The following is a 26,881-nucleotide window of genomic DNA, read 5'->3' as shown; positions in this document are numbered from 1 at the left end:
TAGGGTCGAGTGAGCAGGACGTGGGTCTCCTAGACAAGAGGCAACCAACAACACTCACTTGTATAACAGACTACAACAGTAGGTGGCATTTTACACTTGTACAGCAGCCAATAACAACCTAGACTTAACTAGCAGCCAAATACAACTTAAACTTCTGAAACATTCAACAACAACTTATATAGCAACCAACAACTTGTAGCACCCAACAGCAACAATTTATACATACTTGTATAATAGCCAACGACAACTTGCACTTGTATAGCCAGCAACATCACCTTAAACTTGTATAACTGCCAACAACAACTTAATGATATAGCAGCCAAATACACCTTACACTTATGAAACATCCAACAACTTACACTTGCAAGGCAGCCAACAACAACTTACATTTGTTATCGGCCAACTACAATTTACATTTATAGAGCAGCCAGCAACAACTGGCACTAACAGCTAAAAACTTGCACTTGTATAGCAGCCAACTATAACTATACTTGTATCATAGAATCGTAGAAATTTACGGTACAGAGTCCATTCAGCCCATTGTATCTGTGCCGGCCGAAAAAGAGACATCTGGCCTAATCCCACTTTCTAGCTTTTGGTCCGTAGCACCTTTCCTATAACAAATGTCCCACCGTGCATTCCAGGATTTTGGAGAGCACTGAGCACGAAATGGGAGAAGTTACAGGAGATGATTAAAGGCAGAGTAGAAGCAGAAAGTTTTGAGGAGCATTTTGAAGGTGGGATGTGTGGTGGAGGGATTTAGGAATAGAGTTCAAGAGCACAGACTTGATGGCAGAAGGTTCTAGCTCCTGAGGGTGGAGTGTGAGGGCTAGTGATATACAATAGACCAGAATCAGAAGAGAGGAAAGCACATGCTGAGTGTAGGGCTAAAGAACGTGATAGAGGTGGGGTGGAATGGGGCCATGAAGGCATCTTAAAAACGAGAATAAGGATCTTAAAGTCAGTGAACCATTGGAGATGGGCAAGGACAGGACCGAAAGGTGTGGGACTTGGTATAGGATAGCATACGATTGGCAGAGTGATGGATAAATTGAGTTTCTACAATGTGGAGCTGTGGCGCTGAGGAGGCAGGTGAGGAGCACTGGAGAAATCAAGCCTCGAGTTGGTAAAAACATGATTGACACCTTCTGCGACAGTGGGGTGAGTTAGCAACATAGACGATGTTATGGAGGTGCAAATGGTTGGTCTTGGTGACGGACTGGATGTCAATTTGAAGTTCCGCTCCGCTCAGGGTCAAGCAGAACACCAATGTTGTGCATCAGCCTGAATGAGCAGGCAGGAAGGGGAATGGGCACCACGGGGGTAATTTTAACCTCCAAAAATAGGTGGGTTTGGATTGGGTGAAAAGTTAACATTTTAAACCCGACTCCAAATCGCCTCGAACCTTCCCATTTCCGATTTTAACAGAGGCGGGGTGGGTGACCAATCCGCTCTCGGGAGGCGGGTCAGTTGGTGAAACCTTTAAGGGAGACTGCGTGCCTCCATTTTAACAACCACCCCCAACCCCCGACAGCAATCCCTTCCCCCAACCACCAACTCCACCCCTCCGCGATCTCTCCCACCCCTCCGTGATCTCGCCCACCCCCACCACTAAAACCCCCTCCGAGATCTCTCTCTACCTGTTCCTCCGCTGTGTGCTTGTGCTGCAGGCTTTCCCGCCCGACAGCCAGCCTGTCAGGCAAGAAACCTGGAGAAAATTTTTTAACTGGAGACCAGAGATCAAATAACATGTCCTTCCTCTTGGTGGGGAAATAGGGTGTGGCATACAAAGAAAGAAAATACTGCAAAAATAAGAAAATTAAGACTCCTACACTTGCCCGTCATTTGCTCTGCATCTCCATTCTGCTGTGGTGATCCTTCCAGCTACTTAGGCTAAGATCTGATAAAACTAGCATGGAAGATGTGTGGCAGAAAGGCTAGGAAAGCAAATCCATGTTTGGGTCAGGACAAAACCACTTTAGCATCAGGAAAGCATTGCTGTGTTTGATTTGAAAATAGCCCTTTGAATAGGTGATCTGATTTTTATCCCGTAGAAAATCCCTGGAAGAACGGGATAAGCAGGAACTGGAGAAAGCTCAATGGATGGAGAGGTACAAGATGAATACCCAAGACATAAGCAAAACATTATTGTTGCGGGCTAAAGCTATGGACCCTCATCAAAGCCTAGCAGAGAGCTACAAAGAAACATTGAAGCAGTATAGGTTTGTACGGTTCTTGCTGTACCACTTTTTAGCTGTATAGATATACATAAGAACATAAGAAATAGGAGCAGGAGTAGGCCAATCGGCCCCTCGAGCCTGCTCCACCATTCAATAAGATCATGGCTGATCTGATCCTAACCTCAAATCTACTATCACTCTCCATTCCACCCGAACCCATGTGATCTCCCGGGAGAGGCGAAAAACCAGATTAAAAAACCCAATGGTCAATTTGGGAGAAAAAATCTGGGAAATTCCTCTCCGACCCATCTGATAAGATGTATCACTGTCAATAGCAGATGATAAAACAGCTTATCTACTATGTACATTATTAATAGCAATTGGACACGATTTATATTCTCTGTTCAGCTGGCTGTAAAGATCACATGGCATTATTTCAGAGACAAGCAGGAGAGCTGTGCCAGTGTTGCCTGACATTCCTCTGTCAACCAACACCATCAAAGACAGATTAACTGGTCCTTCATCTCGCTTGTAGTTTGAGACCTTGCTGTGCGCAAATTCTAATGAATCAGTTGTCACTTCAACTTCAGGCAGACAGACCTCAAGAGGAAGAAGGAGTACAAGAAGGAACTGGAGGAGATGAGGAGACGAGTCCGCAGCAGACCCTACCTCTTCGAACAGGTCACTCAGGTAAGGGAGTAAATGGCTATGGGTAATAAAAGCACAAAGCTACATATACTTGTCAAGGTGGCACTGAGACACCCAACTTGCATTTTTTCGCAATAACGTTGACTGGAAATGAGACTAAACAGGTCTGTTATGGGTTCCGGTGGATGTTTGAAACCAGGTAAACTAGATAAGAGCGACCACTAGCTACCATACATACACTTGTTTACCTCCAAATTCCTTCTTTCTGCTCCTCTCCTGAACATGGTGGCTTAGACTGCAGTACCATCCCACGGCCAGAGCAGCTCTCTGGTACCTCTTCCCAGCAGCAATGACAGTTGAAAGTCTGAGCAATGACAGTTTGGGTGCATCTTTGGTATATATGCCTCCATGGAGTTGGACGGGGAGTGGGAGATGAAGAATGAGAGGTCACAAGATGGCTGCTGAGCACAAGGGCCAAGCCCAGGGTCACTGAGCCCAGTTTCAGCACCACTTGTCCCCCTCCCCACTGCAAATCTTTGAAAAGATTTTCTACTGGGCTTCTCCAACCAGTGCTGGTTTAGAGGTTAAAAACGCCATCTTTGAATATTTCGGACCGGTAAGATCCCACGTATAATCTTTGACCTAGCTGATCTCGGCATAGTGGTACTACAATTGGAAAGAGAAAATCCACCAGGTTTCCCACTCTGATCTTGATCTAAATACACCTGCAGTTATGGCCGTCGGGTGAGCACAGGGTTAGGGTCAGTTGTGATGGCCTCCACGGTCGAACAGCCTGCAGACGCTCACTGTCAAGGTTCACACTGGAAGAATGGCCACTTGAGTGAGGTGCCCGAAGGTGACCAACACCTACCACCAGTAAAACTATTAACCAACAAAGGAAGTCAATCCATTCCGGCAGAAAAAGGAGACTATTGGAGAGACAATTAAAGAAAAGATTGAAAATTATTTAAATTCACCATCTACATGCGAAAGTGTGCCACTGATCTTTGCTCAGCGCAAAAATGTTCATTTTCTTTTCTTTAGAAAAATGCCACGTCGGAGGCTGAGAGACGATACCGTGAAACATTGCGGCAAGCTGGGGTGGATGAAGAATTTGTCTGGGACAAAGGAAGAAATGCAGAGGGTATTCCTCTTCCATTATCCGATGATGAAGACAGGAGCTTTGATAGCGACTACAGGTAGACCGTCTGTGGCATAAGTATTACAGGGTACTGGGTTATGACGGGGCGCCGGGTTATGACGGGGCGCCGGGTTATGACGGGGCGCCGGGTTATGACGGGGCGCCGGGTTATTACAGGGTACTGGCAAAATAACTGAATTGAGAATTACTGGTGCATCAATGGAGTTATTGCAAGAAATAAATCTCATCGCTGGGAAGTAGGAGGAGGGGGGAAAGAGCGTTGTGGGGAGGGCGAGGAGGATGGGGGGAAAAGGGCAGGGGGGGTGGGGTTCACGGGAACAAATGAAACAAACTGCAGGAGATGCACAGCAGTGCTGCTATTTCCCTGGTTTCCTGCCTTCCCTTTGCCATTCAGGGCAGTTCCAGATCAGTCCCTGATACATGTAAGATTCTGAGGGGGATTGACAGGGTAGATGCTGAGAGGTTGTTTCCCTTGGCTGGTGAGTCTCAAACTAGGGGGGCATAGTCTAAGGATAAGGGGTCAGCCATTTAAGACTGAGATGAGGAGGAATTTCTTCACTCAGAGGGTTGGGAATCTTTGGGATTTTCAGCCCCAAAGGGCTATGGATGCTCAGACATTGAGAATATTTAAGGCTGAGAAAGATAGATTTTTGGACTCCAGAGGAATTAAGGGATATGGGGATCAGGGGGGAAAGTGGAGTTGAGGCCGAAGATCAGCCATGATCTTATTGAATGGCGGAGCAGGCTCGAGGGGCTGTATGGCCTACTCCTGCTCCTACTTATGTTCTGATGCACCCATAACTAATGTCAGATGCCCCTTGGTGTAAGAGAACAAAAATGGTAGGTCTCCATGAGAACATAAGAACATAAGACGTAGGAGCAGGAGTAGGCCATTTGGCCCCTCGAGCCTGCTCCGCCATTCAATGAGATCATGGCTGATCTGATCTTGGCCTCAACTCCATTTTCTGCCCGCTCCCCATAACCCTTGACTCCCCTGTTTTTCAAAAATCTGGCTGTCTCCGCCTTGAATATATTCAATGACTCCGCCTCCACAGCTCTCTGGGGTAGAGAATTCCAAAGATTCACGACCCTCTGAGAGAAGAAATTCCTCATCTCCGCTTTAAATGGGCGACCCCTTATTCTGAAACTATGCCCCCTAGTTCTAGATTCCCCCACGAGGGGAAACACCCTCTCTGTATCTACCCTGTCAAGCCCTCTCAGAATCTTCTATGTTCTTCTCAGAATATCCAACTCCAGGATGATTTGGACAGGTTGGGTGATTGGGCAGAAGCATGGCAGATGCAATATAACGTGGATAAATGCGAGGTTATCCACTTTGGTGTCAAAAACAGGAAGGCAGATTATTATCTGAATGGCAATAGATTGGGAGAAGGGGAAGTGCAACGAGACCTGGGTGTCCTTGTGCACCAGTCGCTGAAGGTAAGCATGCAGGGGCAGCAGGCGGTTAAGAAGGCAAATGGTATGTTGGCCTTCGTAGCGAGAGGGTTTGAGTACAGGAACAAGGATGTCTTGCTGCAGTTGTACAGGGCCTTGGTGAGACCACATCTTGAGTATTGTGTGCAGTTTTGGTCGCCTTATCTGAGTAAGGATGTTCTTGCCATGGAAGGAGTTCAGCGAAGATTCACCAGGCTGATACCTGGGATGGCAGGAATGACTTATGAGGAGAGATTGGGTCGATTGGGCTTATACTCGCTGGAGTTTAGAAGAATGAGAGGGGGTCTCATTGAAGCTTATAAAATTCTGACAGGACTGGACAGACTAGATGCAGGAAGGATGTTCCCGATGGTCGGGGAGTCCAGAATCAGGGGTCACAGTCTAAGGATAAGGGGTAAGTAATTTAGGACAGAAATGAGGAGGAATTTCTTCACCCAGAGAGTGGTGAATCTGTGAAATTCTCTACCACAGAAGGCAGTAGAGGCCAATTCATTAAATATATTCAAGAAGGAGTTAGATATATTTCTTAAGGCTAAAGGGATCAAGGGGTATGGGGAGAAGGCAGGGACAGGGTACTGAATTTGGATGATCAGCCATGATCGCATTGAATGGCGGAGCAGGCTCGAGGGGCCGAATGGCCTACTCCTGCTCCTATCTTCTATGTTTCTATATGTTTCAATAAGATCACCTCTCATTCTTCTAAACTCCAATGAGTATCGGCACAACCTGCTCAACCTTTCCTCATAAGACAACCCCTTCATCACAGGAATCAATCTAGTGAACCTTCTCTGAACTGCCTCCAATGCAAGTATATCCTTCCTTAAATAAGGAGACTAAAATTGTGCACAGTACTCTAGGTGTGGTCTCACCAACGCCCTGTATAGTTGTAGCAAGACTTCCCTACTTTTATACTCCATCCCCCTTGCAATAAAGGCCAACATTCCATTTGCCTTCCTAATTACTTGCTGTACCTGCATGCTAACGTTTTGTGTTTCCCTGAGGGAAATAACAGTAAAAGTTAGGTTGTATCCTGTCAGATAGCAGATTTTACACTTTTTTTCCCCAAAGATTTCACAGATGGGGTGGGATGGAAAGAGATGCGTGGAATTTCCACGGGGGTTCTCTGGCAGGAGATCAACGGTGGCTCTGGAGAAACGGCGTAAATGGTTAAAAACGGGTGTTTACGTCATTTCTTGTGTGTTTCTGCCAATCGTCATCCTAAAGTTACATCAGGAGAACCCCACTGAAGCTCAGGGCCAGTGTTTTCAATGTAAAATACCACTAACACCAGTGTATCCTTCCCCTTTTAAATCGGGTCTGAAGAGTAGGACGCTGGCTCGCTGCAGCCCATTACGAGTTCCTGATTTTATTCTGGCTATCTGGGAGACATGGGGAGATAATAGGCTGGTAACCCCAAGGGAAAGACCACCTTTGAGGTATGCAACACATGAGAATTCAGCAATGGTAATGCCGTTGAATGTCAAGGGGTGTTGGTTAGACTCTCTCTGGTTGAAGATAGTCATTGCCTGGCACTTGTGTGGCGAGAATGTTATTTGCCCAAGCCTGAATGTTGTCCAGGTGTTGCTGCATGTGGTCATGCACGGCTTCATTATCTGGGCAGTTGCGAATGGAATTGAACACTGTGCAATCATCAGCGAACATCCCCACTTCTGGCCTTACGATGGAGGGAAGGTCATTGATAAAACAGCTGAGGATGGTTGGGCCTAGGACACTGCCCTGAGGAACTCCTGCAGCGATATCCTGGGGCTGAGATGATTGACCTCCAACAACCACAACCATCTTCCTTTGTGCTAGGTATGACTCCAGCCAGTGGAGAGTTTTCCCCCAATTCCCATTAACTTCAGTTTTACTAGGACTCCTTGATGCCACATTCTGTCAAATGCTTCCTTGATGATAAGGGCAGTCACTCTCGCCTCACCTCTAGAATTCAGCTCTTTTGTCCATGTTTGGATTGAGGTCTGGAGTGGAGTGGTCCTGGCGGAACTCAAACTGAGCATCGGTAATTAAGTGCTGCTTGATAGCACTGTCGACGACGCCTTCCATCATTTTGCTGATAATTGAGAGTAGACTGATGGGGCGGTAATTGACGAGATTGGATTTGTCCTGTTTCTTGTGAATAGGACATACCAGTTTTCCAAATTGTCAGGTAGATGCCAGTGTTGTAGCTGTACTGGAACAGCTTGGCTCGAGGCGCAGCTAGTTCTGGAGCACAAGTATTCAGCGCGATAGCCGGGATGTCGGGGCCCATAGACTTTGTTGTATCCAGTGCGCTCAGCCGTTTCTCGATCGCGTGCAGTGAATCGAATTGGCTGAAGATTGGCTTCTGTGATGGTGGGGTCCTGAGGAGGAGACCGAGATGGATCATCCACTTGGCACTTCTGGCTGAAGATGGTTGCAAACACTTCAGCCTTATCTTTTGCACTCGCGTGCTGGGCTCCGCCATCACTGAGGATGGGGATATTCATGGCGCTTTTTTCCTCCTGCAAGTTGTTTTATTGTCCGCCGCCATTCAGGACGGCAGAGCCTTGATCTGATCTGTCGATAGTGGGATCGCTTAGTTCTGGCTATAGCATGCTGCTTTTGCTGTTTTGCATGCATGTAGTCCAGTGTTGCAGCTTCCCCAGGTTGGCACCTCATTTTTAGGTAACACTTAGTGCTGCTCCTGGCATACTCTTCTGCACTCCTCATTGAACCAGAGTTGGTCCCGTGGCTTGATGGTACTGGTAGAGTGAGGGATATGCCAGGCCATGAGGTTACAGATTGTGGTGGAGTATAATTCTGCTGCTGCTGATGGTCCACAGCGCCTCATGGATGCCCAGTTTGAGCTGCTAGATCTGTTATGAATCTATCCCATTTAGCACGGTGGTAGTGCCACACAACACGATGGAGGGTGTCCTCAGTGTGAAGACGGGTCATCATCTCCAAGGGCTGTGCGGTGGTCACTGCTACCATGCTGCCATGGACAGATGCATCTGCAACAGGTAGATTTTTCCCTGGTGTTGGTGTCCTCGCCACCTGCTGCAGATGCAGTCTGGCAGTTATGTACTTCAGGATTCAGCCAGCTCGGTCAGTAGTGGTGCTACCAAGTCACTATTGGTGATGGACATTGAAGTCCCCCACCCAGAGTACATTCTGTGCCCTTGCTACTCTCAGTGCTTCTTCCAAGTGGTGTCCAACCTGGAGGAATACTGCTTTATCAGCTGAGGGAGGACGGTAGGTGGCAATCAGTAGGAGGTTTCCTTGCCTATGCTTGACCTGAAGCCATCAGACCTCATGGGGTCCAGAGTCAATGATGAGGACTCCCAGGGCCACTCCTTCCTTACTGTTTACCACTGTAGCACCACCTCTGGTGGGTCTGTCCTGCTGATGGGACAGGACATACCCAGGGATGGTGATGGTCTGGGACATTGGCTGAAAGGTATGATTCTGTGAGTATGACTATGCCAGGCTGTTGCTTGTGTGACAGCTCTCCCAATTTTGACACAAGTCCCCAGATGTTAGAGAGGAGGACTTTGCAGGGTCGACTGGGCTGGGTGTGCCGTTGTCATGTCTGAAGTCGGTGCCGAGCGGTCTGTCTGGTTTTATTCTTATTGTTTTCTGTAGCAGTTTGTTACAAATGAGTGCCTTGCTTGGCCATTTCAGAGGGCGGTTCAGAGTCAACCACATTGCTGTGGGTCTGGAGTTACATATAGGCCAGACCAGGTAAGGGTGGCAGATTTCCTTCCCTAAAGGCTATTAGTGAAGCAAATGGGTTTTTACAACAATCCAATGGCTTCATGGTCACCATTACTGATACGAGCTTTTTATTCCAGATTTATTAAATTAACCGAATTTAAAGTCCCCAGATTTTAACTCCTGTCTCCGGGTCATTAGTCCAGGCCTCTGGATTACTGGTCCAGTTACATAACATAACCATTATGCTACCATTCCTGAATTAAAGCTGCATCTGCATTAGTTACAATGAACAGAGAACTGTAAAATAATCTGTATTTTAGGAACAGGAGTAGGCCATTCATCGTCTCAAGCCTGCTCCGCCCTTCAGTTAGATCATGGCCGATTTGTAACTCCACTCCCTTTACCCACCTTAGCTTCATATCCCTTGATACTCTTACCTAACAACATTGATCGCCCCAATTTTCACAGCATCCATAGTGTTTTGGGGTGATAATTCCAGATTTCTACTACCCTTGGTGTGGAAAAGGTGCTTCCTGGATTCCCTCTTAAATGGCCTGGCTCTAATTTTCAGATGATGTCCCCTTGTTCTACATTTCCCCCACCAGAGGAAATAGTTTCTTTGTATCTACCCTATCGAACCCCTTTATTATTTTAAACACATCAATCACATTACTCCTCAATCTTCTTTGATTATCTTTTGTGGTAAACAGGACACTCAGTGCTAAGTCATTGATCTAGGGATAACAACAGAAAATGCTGGAAAAACTCAGGTGGTCAGGCAACATCCGTGGAGAGAAATTTGAGGGACTTTGTGTGTCACGAATGGGAACTACTCAACTGGCTGATTCAGTTCTGCTCACTTGGCAGGGTGCCAATTTGACATGTTTAATACGGAGGCTTGAGTTTTTTTAGTAAAATTCAGTTCTGAGTTTCCAAAATGGCAAACTGTGACAAGCTTTAGACAGCTGGATTTTCCTGGGAAAAAGAGATCTCCATCTTAAATATGGCAATTTAGCATCACTAATGGGATGGATTTCCTATTCAACTGATCCTGTTGAGGATCCCATTCATGTTACTTGGCTCTAGTGAAGAACTAGACGGGCAACCTGTTTTTATTTTTCTCCGTAGCAGAGCAAAGCACGAGAGTGACGGAACGTGTGAGTCTTTGGAAAGTATCAAATCAGTGGAAGATGAAGAAGAAAATAATATTCAGAACAGGGATGAAGGTGAAGTGAATGGAGAACAAGAGGACAGTTCTAACTCTGACAAGCAAAATAGTCTGGACTCTTATGTAAGACAAAATTCAACCTGTGAATAGTACTAAATTCTGTACTTCAGTTAAAGGAGTAGTATCATATTACTTTTAAGGATTTCTTTTGTTGCCTTTGTGCCTCGTGAGATGTCATGTCTTGTATTGAAACGATTGTGGTCTCTGGCTTAGATAGTTTAACAAACATAATAGGGAGCCTATTACCCAAGTGTCTGGGAGATATGTCACTTCAGAAACCTAGCACATACACCTTCAAATATGCTGCCAGCAAGAGCAGAGACAGTATTGATGAACCACTTGAGTTTCACTTTGACCAGTTAATGTAATGTTTCTCGAGCTGTATGCCCAAAACACTCTTACCTTATTTATGTATTTAAATTTTTAAGTTTTGTGTCTGGTGTATGTTTGTAGGACATAAATGTTCAGGAAATCCCTGCTGGGCGTGGATAATGTCCATAATGCAGGAAGCAAAGTATGCTGTTTTCTTCAAATGTCTCATTGCCTAAAAACAAAAAAAAATACTATCCCAGAACAAGGCCTTTCATGCTGGCTGTTCTTTCAATTAGTCCAACTCCTCTGCTCTTTCCCCACAGCCCTGCAAATTTCTCCTATCCTTAAAATAAGAATCATTCTAATTCTTTACATTTTTTATTTGCAAAGTACATCTCCTGAATAAGCAACCAATCAAATCACCTGAAAAAGTTAATCACACTCCTTTCAGCACCCACCCTATTACATAGTGGTAAAAATCAATTTATAATATAAACCTACAAAAATCACATCCATAATTCTCCATCCCATCTTTCAATAACTGAAGAAACTACAGCACTCCCCGTTTACAGTCTGCTCCCTTCCCACAGTTTGATTTAGCTTCGCCTTAAAAGATATTTTTCAGGCTTCTACACACACATGCCATGACTACTCCTCAACCTCTTGCAAATGCACAGCTTTCAGTTCTAGCTCAAAGAAGCAAGCTTCTTCTCCTCTGGCTATGGTTTGTTGAATCCTGTTAGGCCACTAGTTACTAGGATATGGACACAGGAAGGAATATTTCTTGGCTTAAAATGTCCACCTGGCAACTTTTAGTGGAAATCTTTTTTAAAATATTGAATAGTTATTCAGAATTTAAAAAAAAAAAGTTTTCATTTTAATTGGAAACACTTCACCCTTCATGTCTGACTCCAATGTTTAAAAAAAAAAATGAAATTAGAAGAAAATAATCCTTTATTGCTGTGGAAACCGCAAAGAGTAAGATTTAAAGAATGAGTCAGGCCTCACAAACACAAGTCAGAATTGGAAAGAGTAAGCTGCAAGTTAAATTGAGATCTTAGTGTATAACTAAGTTGAGGCAGCAATGCTGTTAGATTATTGCGAGGGATAAGGAGGTACACTCCAGCTATTTTCCTTTTATTCATTTTTAAATTATTTTTGCCTTGCACTAAGAGGCTCTGGCCACAGTAGCAACAGTGCTGTTTTCTGTTGTTCCCTTAACAACTTGCATTTATATAGCGTCTTTGACATAGTAAAATGTCCCAAGGCGCTTCACAGGAGCGTTATCAAATCTCCTCCAGGGCACGAGCTGCAGTAACCCCAGCTCTTTACTGTCAGAAGCTGCCTCTATTTTTCCCCACAAATTCCTCAATTTTATTTCTGAAATTCACTTCCTCAGATGAGGGGGAAGCAATAATTTTGTTTCTTTACCTTTTATTATAGTTTAAATATTAAAATTAGTTTGTGTTCAGTAAGTTTTCATTTATATTAGGTTATTTTGTTTATTGCTTGCATTGATTGTGTTTGGATCCCATTTTTAAACTGGCAAATTTCTCCACTTTATAACCAACTAAGACTGATTCTCATGTGAATGCCTTTGCAAATCATTACAGTGTGAAAATTGTGAGGTCTGTTTACTGCATTTTCACCTTTGTGCTTTAAGTTCAGTATCTTGGAAGTTTTCTGAATGAGCCTCTTGGTACAGAATGCAAAGAGGCCAATAACTACAGTACACCGTTCCCTATAAGCTGTAAGCTGTGTGGCCACACCTAAAAAAAAAAATTAGGGGAACATTGCTGTACATTTGTTTAAAATCCAGTTTTCTGCCTACAATTTTTTCTTGTTGCTGTCAAAGTGTTGCAATTTACAGTTACAAATTATCTTGGAAAATTGCACTTTATACAGTGGACATCACTTATGATAAATGTATGTCAAATGGTGTCAACTCACTCCGTTTTCCATGGTGTGTATAAATCGTAAATTGATTCTGCTCAGTTATATTAATATAGCTCAAAATTTGGATTCCGATAACACTTACAAGTTTAGAATCTTTTTATTTTTACAGGAAAATAAATTCAGATGCCAAATGCACAGAATGGAGCAACCTATATGTGGACCATTGTAGTTCTGCTCCGTTATTGCTGTGTCTGTTTCACACCTGTTCATTGAGCAAGACTGATACTGATTTTAACAAAATATCTCACTCTGGAAAAACAAGTACCATTCTATCTATATAAATAAATAAAATTACATCTAGTCACTGTATTTCCATCATTCCTTTCTCTGGGATCTGATTAGCTTCTAGTAACCACAAGCTCATAATATATTTACCAAGAAATAAATCCCCCTTTCTTTCCTCTCATTCACCACAGGGAATGCCCTGGTATCAATTCCCCTCAGCTGGCCCCAGCTTCCTTTCACCTGGCCTATTGGGTATCACCGAGTTATCTCTTCCTAGCCAAGCTCCAATGACGGATAGCCTGGCTGTAGCCCCTCACCGCTTGCAAGCCACAACTCCCACTTTCTCCCAGTTTCTATCGCACCCTTGTGTTGCAGCATCTCCTGAACAAGCACCAGTTAGAGCCATAGCCAATATCTCTGCTCAGTCCCCTTCCATTCAGTGCTGCAGGACAGTGCTCTGGTGATTCTACATGCTGTGGCAGGCTATAGCTTCACATCTCCAATGCCAGCCTCAACAATATTAGCAAAAGACAGTAAATCCGGGTACTTCCTCAGGCAGGAGAAACAAAAAATTAAAGTGATGGGGATAAACACCAACAGGGACTTGGTTGGGCCGTTTCCGTGTTGTAATTTCTATGTCATTCTCCTGTGGCTCCTAGCATTCTGTTAGAGCTACATTAGCAGACACTCAGGAGCAAGCACCTGTACTCTTGGGTGAATAAGAAAGCAAAAGAAGAAAGGAAACATTGTATAAAAGCAGGAAATGTATTCCTTTGTGCTGCAGTTCAGAAGCATTGCTTTCCACTTCTTCATGGGTTGGGTCTATTACCAATTTATACGTCAATGTTGGCCCCGGCATCACCTGCAGTTCAACAGCTTTTTGACTCAATATACCTTGGACATCAACTACAATTCTGCACGTAATATTACAAACATGTTCTGCATGGCACTTAGTGGCAGTCCCAGAAATCACCCAGATTACAGAACTGTGAAGGATGTCAATACATAGGACAATAGCTTGAATTTCAATCATAATCTCACTGGGATTGAAGAAGACCGACACCAAAACCAAATTCTGAAACTGTGGAAAGACATCATTTTCATTTATCATTATCGTGCATTTCTAAAGCACTCATTACAGACCAAGAAATGTCTCAAAGCACTTTCCAGAGCGGTGGATCACAGGTGGAGGAAGTGGGTCAGAAGATCCTGGTGCTTCTGTTGCTCCCTGGTCCAAGCAGAGTTAGGTGTTCTCCACCAGAGTGGTGCTGGAGTGCAAAGGAAGGAAAGAAAGCAAAACCAGCCAGGTCTCCTGCTCCTGTGGATGTCGGGTGAGGACACAGTCAAGTGCCACAGCCTTCCAATACTGTAGCCCAGTATGGGTTACAACATAAAAGGGTTACCAACAGCGTCGCAAAATTGATTTTTTTAAAAACCTCGTACATAGAAAGGTAAACAAAAACATTTCAGATTTACAGTAAATTTATTAAATGGACGTTAGTACCTATTAAATTGTCAAAACGCAAAACTGTCTGCTCCACAGTGCCCCAGTCCATCAGCGAGGGCAGAGACAGGCACAGGTCTCTTAACAAGACAGAACTCGGGGGAACAATTACACAAATGCAAACTGAACCCCCAAAAAAACTCAAGAGACATTTCAGGCTTCGGCAATGGCCAAAAATAAAACTCAATGCTGCTACCACAATCGGTCAATATTCCGGATTTCTGAAAGGGAATCCCAATAGTTTCACGCAGTAGAAAATTCCTTAACGTGGAATATCACAACTTGAAACTCAAGTGATGACTGATAATTTAGACGGTAATTGCCATCTCTCAGAGAATGACAAGCCAGGGTTTGAGGGGTGGTCAGATGCCTCCATTATGGTGCACAATATATACATGGCAGAGAATTTTTTTCACAATCCGTTTTCTAAATTCTGCAGCACCATGTTTCTGAAACAGTAACTTCTTGTATTTCGAATTTTCTCTCCCAAAAGTGCCAACTTATGCTGGGAGGGCACAATTCCATGGGCTCCAGCCACCCTCCTGTTCCTCATCCAAGTGACAATTCTTCATTCGTGAGCCAGGCTATTCCTCCAATAGGGGCGTCACAGCCCAGCCCGATTCGGTTATCACCTGGCACTCCGATTTCATCAGGGAGTCACTGAATAGTGATCAGGAACCGCCTCCTCAGCTGATCTGGTCAACAGATACAGCACTACTACCACTAGTGATTGGGATTAGCTAACTCAGCAAGAACAGGGTTGAGCCTTGGACCTTTTGGTCTGTATGGCACACTAAGCAAACCTTCATCCACCAAGACTAGTGGAGAAATAGTTTTTCGTTCGTATTTTGTTCTATCTTGCTCGATATCATTTCTCGCCCCTTCCCACTTCATGGCACCAACCACTTCCCTGAGCCACACGAAGATTTGTTTCCAAGACTTCCCTCAGTGCCGGCAAGAATGTGGAGGTGGAGGGTAGCTTTCCCTTTGACTTTCTGTTCCTTTGGGGGCAGGAAGCACCTGCCTTTGTTACCCGCCTCTTCAATACAATTTGGTCCAGAACAGGGGCTCACAGTGTGGAGGAGATCGCAGGAAAATCTGAGCTGTACTACTCCCTAGAGCAGCAAAGCGGAATTTGGACGTGCCACCCCTACCACGTTACGTTTGAGAGGTCAGGCTCTCCAAGTATTCGGAATGCAGGTTACAGGACTGGAGGCATAACCATCTTTTATTTAATGTGAAGTATAGCAAAAACTCAATTGCACATAGCGTACTAGTATTTCATACACACGCAGCATTCGGACCCAATTCTAGGTAAGGGGGGTTGGAAGACATTTTAGGAACGTGCACAGAAAGCCTTCACTGAAATCCATCACTAAACCTGTTGGTTCACCGGGAAGGCAAAGTCGGCAGCTCGAGCCCTCGTAGCCACAGGCGACCACCTTCTTCAGGCTTGCTCCTGCTCCCGGGATGGTGGTGATGCACAGCTCAGGGGATGGCAAGAGCAGCTTCGCCGGAACGAAACCTCACAGAGCAACTTTTTTGAGCAAGGGCAACGGAGGACAGGATATGCAGAGGATTCCACCAACACCAGATCTACAGGTTGGGCCATCGTGAAGATCACTAGCCAACTAGGTTCACTGTAGAGCAGCAAGTGAAATTAAATGGCTCATTGTTAATAAATACCGGACGATTCCTTTTCTTTGCTGCTCCAGGGAATAAAGTGGTCAAGATTTGCATAATTTCCTTCACGCAAGATGTCATCAGGATCTTGCACCCACGGGTAAATAGTTCAGGAAGAACGAGAGAAAAAAGAACTAACCCACCATTACTGCTCTCAACGTTGATTTCTTGCAAACTCACAGGCGAACCTGTGCCCAGGTTAGTCATTTTAGTAAACCCATGTGAGAGGCGGTCAAGCGGGACCGTCTCGCTCTCCGAGGAGCGGCTTCCATTTTGCGTCATCCTTTAACCATTGTGGAACGCACGACCTTCAAAAAAAAAAAAAGAGGACCCACAGGCATTCAGTGTAGTAACACGGTGACTACTTCCTCGTAAGAATGTCCTGTGGTCGCTATGGTAACTAGATGGTGCGGCTGGGGTAGAACTACAACGGATGCCGTGGTTGTGGTGCTGGAAACTGAAGGAGAGCTCTCGGGTAATACTTCTGGCAGAAAAAAAAGAAAATATACAATCATTTTCATTAGATCTCCTCCTAAATGGGTTAAATTCTGAGGGCAGGTTGCATAGACTAGGAACATAACAAATAGGAGCAGGAGTCGGCCCCTCGAGCCTGCGCCGCCATTCAATAAGATCATGGCCTCAACTCCACTTTCCTGCCTGCTCCCCATAACCCTTGACTCCCCTGTTTTTCAAAAATCTGTCCCTCTCCACCTTGAATATATTCAATGACTCCGCCTCCACAGCTCTCTGGGGTAGAGAATTCCACAGATTCACGACCCTCAGAGAAGAAATTCCTCCTCATCTCCGTCTTAAATGGGCGACCCCTTATTCTGAAATGACTAGGCTTGTCTTCCCTGGATTACAGAAGATTAAGGGGGTGATCTAATTGAGGTGCTTAAGCTGATTAAAAGGAGTTGATAGGGTAGAGAGAGAGAAACTATTTCCTCTGGTGAGGGAGTCCAGAACAAGGGGGCACAACCAATGTTCCCTCCAATTTCTTTTGGGTGCGCAGCCCATTCAAACCTCCGCGCATGCGCAGTTTTTCCATTTGGAAACCGGCAAGCGGCCTGTGTGGGAGCTTCAGACAGTTGTGATAGCTGCGCAGCAAGACGGGAACACTGGGCGTAACCTTAATATTAGAGCTAGGCCGTTCAGAGGTGATGTCAAGAAGCACTTCTTGCACAGAAAAGGGTAGTGGAAATCTGGAACACTCTGCCCCCAAAAAGTTGGGCGGTCTACCAGGAAGGCACCAAGCGAAGGAGCAACTGCTTGTTCAACAGGAGGGAGGGAGGGAACAATCATAGAGCCAGTCAGACCAGGCCAGTCCTAGGTAGGCAGCTACAGAGTAGCAACCATTCAGGAACCCCGGGAGCAGGTTTTCCAGCATACCTTTGAGGTGAGGAAAAGTGCACGACGCTGGAGGGGGTGGGTGAAAGCCAGAACAAATAAAAAATAAATGGTACAAACAAAATATATAAACTTAATTTTTTTTTAAAACTCAAGCTGTAAATGTGATTGTGCATGTACCCTCCTCTGCTCCAAGTATATTGTGTGGCAACACCAAAGGCTGTGCTTCCAGGCTTGATGGCGTCGCCACAGTAGCCGTAGTTACTGAAAGTCCAGCGGGTATCTCTGGCTCATTTTGCACACCAGCGTCAGCCAGTGCATTGGCTTTTGAAGATACAATGATGAGAATGGTAAGGTTAGCACTTTAAAAAACTGCTGTCTACGAGAAACCATCTTCACAAAGATATGGTGGGCACATTCTTCTGCCAGAAATAGCATTAGTTTCCCAATCCCATTGAAAGACAACTGGCAGGAGGGACAAGGACTTAGCCTTCATTTCTCAGATGACCTAATATTTTGTTACAGAGATAGACACAGGTGCTCCTCTGATGGCTCGCTGAGTCTATCCATACAGACCATGAAGGTCCTACATTCAATCCTCATTCTCTAATAAGTAAACTGATCTCAGTTAGGGTAAGGGGCACGAGAATTGGAATCAAACAACAGGCTTCTTCAACAGCACCTCCCAAACCCACCTAGAAGGACAAGGGCAGCAGGTTCATGAGAACACCACCACCTCCAAGTTCCCCTCCAAATCACACACCATCCTGACTTGGAAATATATCACCGTTCCTTCATCGTTGCTGGGTCAAAATCCTGGAACTCCCTCCCTAACAGCACTGTGGGAGCACCTTCCCCATGCGGACTGCAGTGGTTCAAGGCGGCGGCTCACCACGACCTTCTCAAGGGCAATAAATACCGGCCTTACCAGCAACGCCCACATCCCAGGAATGAATATTTAAAAAAACTTACATTTACATAGTGCCTCTAACGTAGATGAATGTCCCAATTTGTGGGGGGGGGGGGGGGGGGGGGGAATATATATTTTGGCCAGAGTGCCCACGCCTGCCTGTTGCAATCTCTGCTGGCACACCCTGCCCCCCGCTAAGTCAAACAGCCCATCACTGGCTTCCAAGGATCGCACATGAGTAATGGCCACTTTGAGGACAACCAGAATCTGTGAATATACACACTACATGTTAATTTTAACTAAAATAACGGAAAAAGGTGGAAATACTCAGCAGGCCAGGCAGCATCTGTGGAGAGAGAAACAGAGTTAACGTTTCAGGTCTGGGATCCTTCATCAGAACTGGAAAAGGCTGGAGATGTAACAGATATTAAACAGGTGCAGAGACAGGGGCGGGGGGGGGGGGGGGGGGTTTAGATGGGGAGGAAGGAATTGAAAGAACATCCTGTACTTTTCAATTCCTCCCTTCCCACTGTCCAGGGCCCCAAACACCCCTTCCAGGTGAAACAGCGATTTACTTGTACTTCTTGCAATCTAGTATACTGTATTCGCTGCTCACGATGCGGTCTCCTCTACATTGGGGAGACCAAACGCAGATTGGGCGACCGCTTTGCGGAACACCTCCGTTCAGTCCGTACGGGTGACCCTGAGCTTCCGGTCGCCTGTCACTTTAATTCACCGCTTCACTCCCGCTCTGATCTCTCTGTCCTCGGGCTATTGCATTGTTCCAATGAAGCTCAACGTAAGCTCGAGGAACAGCACCTCATCTTTCGATTGGGCACTTTACAGCCTGCCGGACTCAACATTGAGTTCAACAATTTCAGATAATTATCCCTGCCCCCATTTTTCATGCTGTATGATTTTTGCCACTCCTATTTACAACATTTTATCTTTCCTGCCTCTTACAAAAGTACAGGATGTTCTTTCAATTCCTTCCTCCCCTCCTAAACCCCACCCCCTCCCCCTGTCTCTGCACCGGCTTAATATCTGTTACATCTCCAGCTTTTTCCAGTTCTGATGAAGGGTCCCAGACCTGAAACGTTAACTCTGTTTCTCTCTCCACGGATGCTGCCTGGCCTGCTGAGTATTTCCAGCTTTTTCTGTTGTTATTTCAGGTTTCCAGCATCTGCAGTATTTTGCTATCGTATTAATGTTAATTTTAACACTCTTCCCACCACTCAAAAAAAAAAAATTAAGTTGTTTTCTCTCACCCACATTTCATACGGGATTACTAGTTTTAACACTGCCTCTTCTATTCCGATTTTCTCCAGAATTCGATCACGTAAAGTGGCTGGCACCATGAAAGGTTTTCCTTATAGGGTCCGAAATAAAAAAAGTCACCCAGCAGCCAAACTCTCACTATTAAGCTTCCCTTCGAATTCACAGCTCAACCAAAAGTTATCATTAGTTATGATCTGGAATGCACTGCCTGAAAAGGTGGTGGACGCAGATTCAAAAGCAACTTTCAAAAGGGAATTGGATAAATATATATTTGAAAAGGAAATATTGCAGGGCTATGGGGAAAGAGCAGGGGAGTGGGACTAATTGGATAGCTCTTTCAAAGAGCTGGCACAGGCATGACAGGCCGAATGGCCCCATTTTGTGCTGTATGAAAAGTGACAGATTGTCGTCACTTCTTATTTAAGCCAGTACAAACCTGTATCAAATAAAATTTACAGGAACGGCAAACCAACTCTGTCCAGGTTAGAGAGCCGCCTACATAAGAACATAAGAAATAGGAGCTTTGTATCGTCGACGGTTTTAGATTCACCTCATGCTGTTATTAACTAGTCTACCCCAATGGCTCAATGAACAAATGCGGCTCAAGGGGTGGTTCTGACCAAGGAGACCCTCGTCTGTGCCGTTAGTGGATCTCAGCCAAGGAAACAGTTCGGATGATGGGATTGGCCTCACGGATCCTGGGGTAAGAAAAGGGTTAAATAAATTTTAAAAACAGTTTCTTCTTTATATTGCTATCGGTGACCTGTTGGAAAGGGTATAGGTGCCCGTTGGTTGAGAACAGGATTGAGATCGGCCTCGATGCTGCCCGATAATCAACATCTAGGGTCACACATGAAGAATGGCCACCTAGGCACAGTACCAGGGGCCTCCCTGGCCCCGCGAAACCTTGCATTACCCGGGCTTTTGGGAGTGGGGCAAAGGGAGAGAATAGAGGAGGGAGTGGGTGGTGTAAGTAAAAGGATTGCATTAACCATCCTTCCCAGAGTAACGAGATGAAATCTCATCTCAGCTTCTCCTCTGTGCCGGGTGTCGCAAGTTTGCGTTAAGGCAACCTTGTTCCTAGCGCAGCGTAATTTAAGATGAACTGACCGTGGATCGTCAGTCTCAAAAGGACACATGGACAGCTAGTTTCTGAAATAAGGGGGGGGGGGGGGGGCGGGGGTGGAAATCACACTGGTGCAGTTAGGGATTGGTCTTCTGAGTTGGGGGTGGGGTGGAGGTCAAAGCACAGGCAGAGTAAAGGTAACTTCTATCTGCATGTGTACCTGATCTTCAAATGCTCGATGACTGAATACAACTGGGTTTAATAAGTGGGAAAATGTTCCCTTCCCCAGCACGGAGATCCCTCACCGAATGCACCTTCCCCCCCACCCCCCCCCCACACACACACACACACCTGTGGCTTCTTCCTGGTCACTGAGGGGCACGAGGACGTTGTGGTATTTCCGCATGTGGACATTCCTGCTGCCGCTCTGAGAGAAAGTCTTCCCGCAGATGCTACACCGGTAAGGCTTCTCACCTTTAATTCAAATAAACATTTAATAATAAAAGGCTTTTGACGGGGCATTCGCTTTGGGATCTTGCTGTGCATTTTCTTTTTTGTTTCACCGCCATTTATGTGCAGCACTTTCTACTGTCAGCAAGACCCCCCCCCCCCCGCCCCCAACTCTGTACACAAGTATTTTTATGCCCCTCTCCCCACTGATAACCTGGCCAGTTGAAACATGAAGCTAGAAGCGACTTGATGTGAGTTAGGATGCAGGCAGCAGAGTTTCGGATAAGCTGAAGTTTCACAAGAGTGTGGAGGATGGGAGGCCGGCCAGCAGAGCACTGGGATAGTCGAGCCTCGAGCTGGCAAAGGCACGGACAAGGGGTTGAGCAGCAGATGGGCCGAGGCAGCGACAGTGGTGGGCCATGTTACGGAGGTGGAAGTAGGCGGTCTTTGTGACGAGCGGGATGTGGGGTCGGAGGCTCAGCTCAGGGGGTCGAATAGGACGCCGAGGTTGCCAACGGTCTGATTCACCCGGAGACAGTGGCCAGGGAGGGAAATGGAATCAGTGGCGAGGGGCAGAGTCTGTAGCGGGGTGGCTTCCGTCTTCCCAACGTTTTAACTGGAGGAAATTGCGGCTAGTCTACAACTCTAGGCTCTCTCTGGACGGATGAAGGTGGGCCGAATGGCCACCTTCGTCTGTAACTATCTTGTGATTTTGTGAGGCTACATGACAGAAACCTGCCAGCGATTGTAGAACAAGACAGGCAGCAGAGGAGGAGCAGCAGCAAGCGCAGAATAATGGACGTGGAGGGAGGGCTAAAGAGATGGAAATGAGCTATTGCAAACTATTTCCCTTTAACCGGGCATTCTTCACAAGTGCCACTATGGAGGGCAATCGGCTCCTCTTCCAATTTAACTTCTTCTGGTCCTGTGCCAGAACCGCCCTTCCCACAGCAAGCACAAGAGCTTCAGTACCCGAGTGTACGACCATGTGTTTCCGAAGACTGGAGTATTCTGTAAAACAGCGCCCGCAGCTTCCTGCTTCACAAACAAATGGCTTCTCTCCTAACGAAAGGAAAACACAACAAGTTATCGTCCAACCCAAAATAGAAATACGTGCCGGGATTTTCTACGAGGGAGTTAGGGGAGTAGCGACTCCTGCTTTTACTTCAGTGAAACAGCCATTTCCCGCCATGGGCACGGTGAATCGTAAGAACTCTGCGGAAACGCTCCCCCACAGTGTTTACTTAGGATTGGCCACTTGGTACCTAATAGAGGGATCCCCAATAGCTCAGCCTTAGTGTAGGGTTTGGTCGTGTAGTGGTTATGGTACTGGACTCGCAACTCAGAGGTTACTCGTTCAATTCCCACCATGGGAACTTATGAATTTGAATTGAATGGTAATTTATGGGTTCGCACAAAATAAAATTACCATAAGAAAAAGAAAGACTTGCATTTATATATCATGCCTCTCAGGACCTCCAATGAAGTACTTTTGAAGCGTACTCACTGTTGTAATGTAGGAAACGGGTCAGCCAATTTGCGCACAGCAAGCTCCCACAAACAGTAATGAAATAAAGGGCCAGATCGTACGTTTTAGGATCCACTGTTGTGTTGTAAAAACCCAACTGGTTCACGTACGTACTTTGGGGAATGGAACCAGCCACCGTTCTGGCCGACAAGTGCCTCTAGTCCCACACTGCGGAGCTGGCGCTTCACGCCCTCTGTGTTGTTAGCTGGTTAAAACAGTGAGTAACTGAGCAGAAAGATTCTGGGTTCAATTCTAATCTGTGGTGAATTAGCTCTCAGGTGGGGCTAATGGCTCAACACCTCTGAATTGGGAAAGGGGGGAGTGGGGGTGAAAAATATCGATCTGGAGTCCCCACCCATGATTGCTGTCTAGTGACCCCTGGAAGTGTGTGTGTGTGTGACTGTCAGGTGTAGGCGCTGCTGGTTGAATAGCCTGCCTCACCATCAAGCCTTCCACATGAACCACGGCCACTTGGACTAGATAGCAGAGGGCGACAGGTGCCTATAGACTCATGAGGACTTGAGAGAAGGGGAGAAAAAAATTGGCAAGAAGCAAAAAGGAGAGAAGGAAAAACAGGATGAATTAAAAGATGTCGCGAGGGCTTAACGTAATTTATATCTCAGGAATAAGGTTGATCAAACAATAGTGGGGAGCAGCAAGGAGATTGCATCTGTGTTACATGTAACCAAATTATAAATCTGGTCTTTATAAAACGCCCAACTTACGGTCACTACACCGAGTGGGACAAAAATTATTTTCTGCCAAACAGTGGTGAGACAGAGCACTGGAGCCCCTTGCATATCTTTCCATGTGGTACTCGGTTTGTTGAATGTTCCACAGCTACACCCTTCCACCCCCACCGGACACACACTCTACAACTTCAAACCAGCTTTTCTTTTTCGTTACAACAGTTTTAACTGAACGAGCAGCAAGCTGACTCTCGGGAGCCCCTTAATCAGAGAAGGGCAGCTCATGGGGCAGGAGCGGGCGCACTGCTCTCACACAAAGATGTGCCACCCAAACATCTGGCCGACAACTCAAACTTGCTCCGATTCGTTAAAACTGTATAAAGTCGCGTGCTAATTCCGGTCGGTACCAGTGTGAATTCGCATGTGGTTCTTTAAGTTGCCTGCTGTTGTAAACTTCTTCCCGCAGTCGTCCTCGGGGCAGGTGTAGGGCTTCTCGCCGTTATGTGTCCTCATGTGGACCTTCAACCTCTGGAGTACGTAGAAACTCTTCCCACATCCCTCCTTTGGGCAGGCGAAGGAGCGATCGTTCCTGTGGAAAGACAGGATTTACGTGGTGGAAGGGAATGGCCACCAAAAACTACGTACAGCCAGCAACAGAGGGCGATGCGGTGGCGGAGCACACTGGCAAGTCCAACGTAAGCGGTAAGATGAGGGAACGTGCCCAGTTAGGTTTGTAATCGTAACCATTCGGTTGGGGTGAGATGCTACACGAAAGGGAGGAATTGCTCCCCAGACTTGTACACCTCCTAGTGAGTCTATATATTGTACCACATAGTAAAGGCCTCGGGATGGGTTCTCCCCCTGCTCTCTTGGCCTGTGGCACCACACACCACAAGGAAGGAGAGAACATTTCCAAGTAAAAAAAAACCACCCTGCCCTCCCAACAACATACAAACCCATGGTTTGTGACTTGATTGGCAGCCCATCCACCACCTTAAACATCTGCAACTTCTACCACCTAGAAGGACAAGGGCAGCAGGTGCATGGGAACACCATCACCTCCAAGTTCCCCTCCAATTTACACACCAGCCTGACTTGGAAATATATCGGCCATTCCTTCATTGTCGCTGGGTCAAAATCCTGGAACTCCCTCCCTAACAGCACTGCAAGAAGTCACACAACACCAGGTTATAGTCCAACAGCTTTATTTGAAATCACAAGCTTTCGGAGCGCTGCAGGTGAAGTCTTCACCGGACGAAGGAGCAGTGCTCCGAAAGCTTGTGATTTCAAATAAAGCTGTCGGACTATAACCTGGTGTTGTGTGACTTCTTGCATTTGTCCACCCCAGTCCAACACCGGCATCTCCACACCAACAGCACTGTGGGAGTACCTTCACCACACGGACTGCTGCGGTTCAAGAAGGCGGCTTACCGTCAACTTCTCAAGGGTAATTACGGATGGGCAATAAATGCTGGCCTTGCCAGCGACGCCCACATCCCAGGGACGAATAATAAAAAAGAACTAAGTTTTGAAACTCACTTGTGTGTTTTCAGGTGATACTTCAGGTGTGCGTGCCAGAGGAAGGTCCTGCTACATCCTTCGTAAGAGCACTTTAGGGTCTTCTCGCTCCGCGCAGTGCCGTGTCGGTCAGGCGTCGCGTCTTCCTTACAGCTGGGTGCGTTGCAGCTGTTCACGGGCTCTCCTGGGGACGGACATCACACATCACAACTGCAGCCTCGGATATCTGCACTCAGTCTAGGAGATGGGGGAACGGGTAGGTTTTCCTCTGGCCGCTACCGGTTATAAACATAACGCGTAGATTGTGGGAGTCTCAACAGTTGGTCTCGGCGCCCCCTGGACTAGACTGTGAGGGGCAGCCAAAAAATAAGGTTGGTTGGTGTCTCCTCACTGATATCATTGGTTGTAAAGCGCTTTGGGGCATCCCGAGGTGGCCGAAAGGCGCTATAGGAATGCAAGTTCTTTCTTTTACATTTGGGAAGATGTACGGGGATAGGGGAGAAACCAAACCCAAGGCCTCACTGCTGACAAAATATCCAGGTGACCCTGCTGAAAAGGGAGGGTGGGGGGGGGGGGGGGTGAAGCACCCATGAACAGTGGGCGAGGAGAGGGTCAGGTGGGCACAGCGGCGATACCCTCCCCCCAGTGAAATCACCCTCCATGCTCGGACGCAAAGGACTGCCCCTCATGCGAGATATTCGAGGGCAGCCCATAAAAACAAGTCAGCATCTTCAGGAGAGATGGGGGGGGGGGGGGGGGGGGGGCTGAACAAAACAACTGAGTGACGACAGAAACAGAAAATGAACGAGAGAGAAGAGGAGGGTAAAATGAATAACTAATACGATCTGAAGGCCAAAGGTTAAAATAATTAAAATTTTTGATAAGGAAACTCTTGATTTACCGGCACCTAAATAACCGGAAATCTCTGTTAACCGGCAAAATTCAGGAGTAGGTTCAGGTAAGTTTTACTTCATATTAGTGGCCGTTCCTGGAGCTGTGGCTGTGTAATCGGGGTTCCTGCACCTGTTGCTAAGCAACAGCGACGCTTGGTCTGTGGCCGGGGTTCCTACAGCTGTTGCTAAGCAACAGGGAAGCCTGGATTTGTTGCTGTGTACGGGGCTCTCGTACCTTTTAACTATACCTCTCTGTAATCCGGACTTTTTGATAAACCAGCACCACGCCGGTCCCGTCGGTGCCGGATAAAAAAAGTTTCCTGTACTTGCTGCGAGATGCAATTTCCAGGCAAATAATTTCATCATGGGGGGTGCGGGGGAGGATTAAGTACCAGCATATATAGAAGAAAAGATAATACTGTTGGTACCTTTTGAATCCTTCGCCAATTGTGCCCTGGTCGCAGCTACGAGACTGTCATGCGCCAGCTCCTGAACGCGGAGGTACCACGGAGTGCTCCCATCTGCGTTTTCACCGGAGGTTGTCCCGCTCCCAGCATCAGGCGCCTCGGCTCGGGCCGGCACCGCAGGGTCGGAGGCAGAGGGATCACCTGGGGGGAAAAAACAAACTTGCATTTATATAGCGCCTTTCACAACCTCAGAACATCCCAAAGCGCTTTACAGCCAATGAAGTACTTTTTGAAGTGCAGTCACTGTTGTAATGTAGGAAACATGGCAGCCAATTTGCGCACAGCAAGCTCCCACTAACAGCAATGTGATAATGACCAGATATTCTGTTTTTTATGTTATGTTGATTGAGGGATAAATATTGGCCCCAGGACACCGGGGATAACTCCCCCTGCTCTTCTTCTAAATAGTGCCGTGGGATCTTTTATGTCCATCTGCGAGAGCAGACGGGGCCTCGGTTTAACGTCTCATCCGAAAGACGGCACCTCCGACAGTGCAGCACTCCCACAGCACTGCACTGGATTGTTAGCCTAGATTTTGTGCTCAAGTCTCTGGAGTGGGACTTGAACCCCCAACTTTCTGAAAGACCATGGTTTTAAAAAAAAAAGGAAAATTTTAATCCAACTCAGCACGGGGAGGGGAAAAGCTAAAAGGGCGCAAGTGGGCACAATGCAGTGCACAGAAGTGC

At 46.4% G+C, this 26,881-nt stretch overlaps 2 protein-coding genes across 10 annotated transcripts in view; one reads left to right on the top strand and one right to left on the bottom strand.

The window, feature by feature from the left end:
• fam161b (FAM161 centrosomal protein B) overlaps nt 1–12,937 on the top strand; it is a 39,001-nt gene extending 26,064 nt beyond the window's left edge. For 2 of the 4 annotated variants that reach the window (XM_086002675.1, XM_086002674.1), the window contains exons 7-11: nt 2,055–2,222; nt 2,771–2,870; nt 3,873–4,027; nt 10,270–10,432; nt 12,747–12,937. In XM_086002675.1, the coding sequence (XP_085858801.1) occupies nt 2,055–2,222; nt 2,771–2,870; nt 3,873–4,027; nt 10,270–10,432; nt 12,747–12,806 (646 nt within the window). In that variant the 3' untranslated portion in view covers nt 12,807–12,937. Of the gene's footprint in view, nt 1–2,054; nt 2,223–2,770; nt 2,871–3,872; nt 4,028–10,269 lie in introns of all 4 variants that reach the window. The other 2 variants (XM_086002676.1, XM_086002677.1) reach the window with 2 other exon arrangements.
• znf410 (zinc finger protein 410) overlaps nt 1–26,881 on the bottom strand; it is a 43,872-nt gene that overhangs the window by 3,892 nt on the left and 13,099 nt on the right. For 2 of the 6 annotated variants that reach the window (XM_086002689.1, XM_086002687.1), the window contains 7 exons: nt 26,157–26,336; nt 24,857–25,019; nt 23,725–23,906; nt 22,073–22,162; nt 21,002–21,124; nt 20,135–20,282; nt 12,716–16,533 (listed from right to left, as the gene is read on the bottom strand). In XM_086002689.1, coding sequence (XP_085858815.1) covers nt 16,335–16,533; nt 20,135–20,282; nt 21,002–21,124; nt 22,073–22,162; nt 23,725–23,906; nt 24,857–25,019; nt 26,157–26,336 — 1,085 coding nt within the window. In that variant the 3' untranslated portion in view covers nt 12,716–16,334. Of the gene's footprint in view, nt 1–12,715; nt 16,534–20,134; nt 20,283–21,001; nt 21,125–22,072; nt 22,163–23,724; nt 23,907–24,856; nt 25,020–26,156; nt 26,337–26,881 lie in introns of those variants that run through there. The other 4 variants (XM_086002688.1, XM_086002691.1, XM_086002690.1 and 1 more) reach the window with 4 other exon arrangements.

Source organism: Somniosus microcephalus, chromosome 12 (assembly GCF_052327205.1).
Source record: "Somniosus microcephalus isolate GS21.2 chromosome 12, FLI_Smic_1.0, whole genome shotgun sequence".
Lineage (NCBI taxonomy): Eukaryota > Metazoa > Chordata > Chondrichthyes > Squaliformes > Somniosidae > Somniosus > Somniosus microcephalus.
This window is presented reverse-complemented; position numbering and strand designations above follow the sequence as displayed.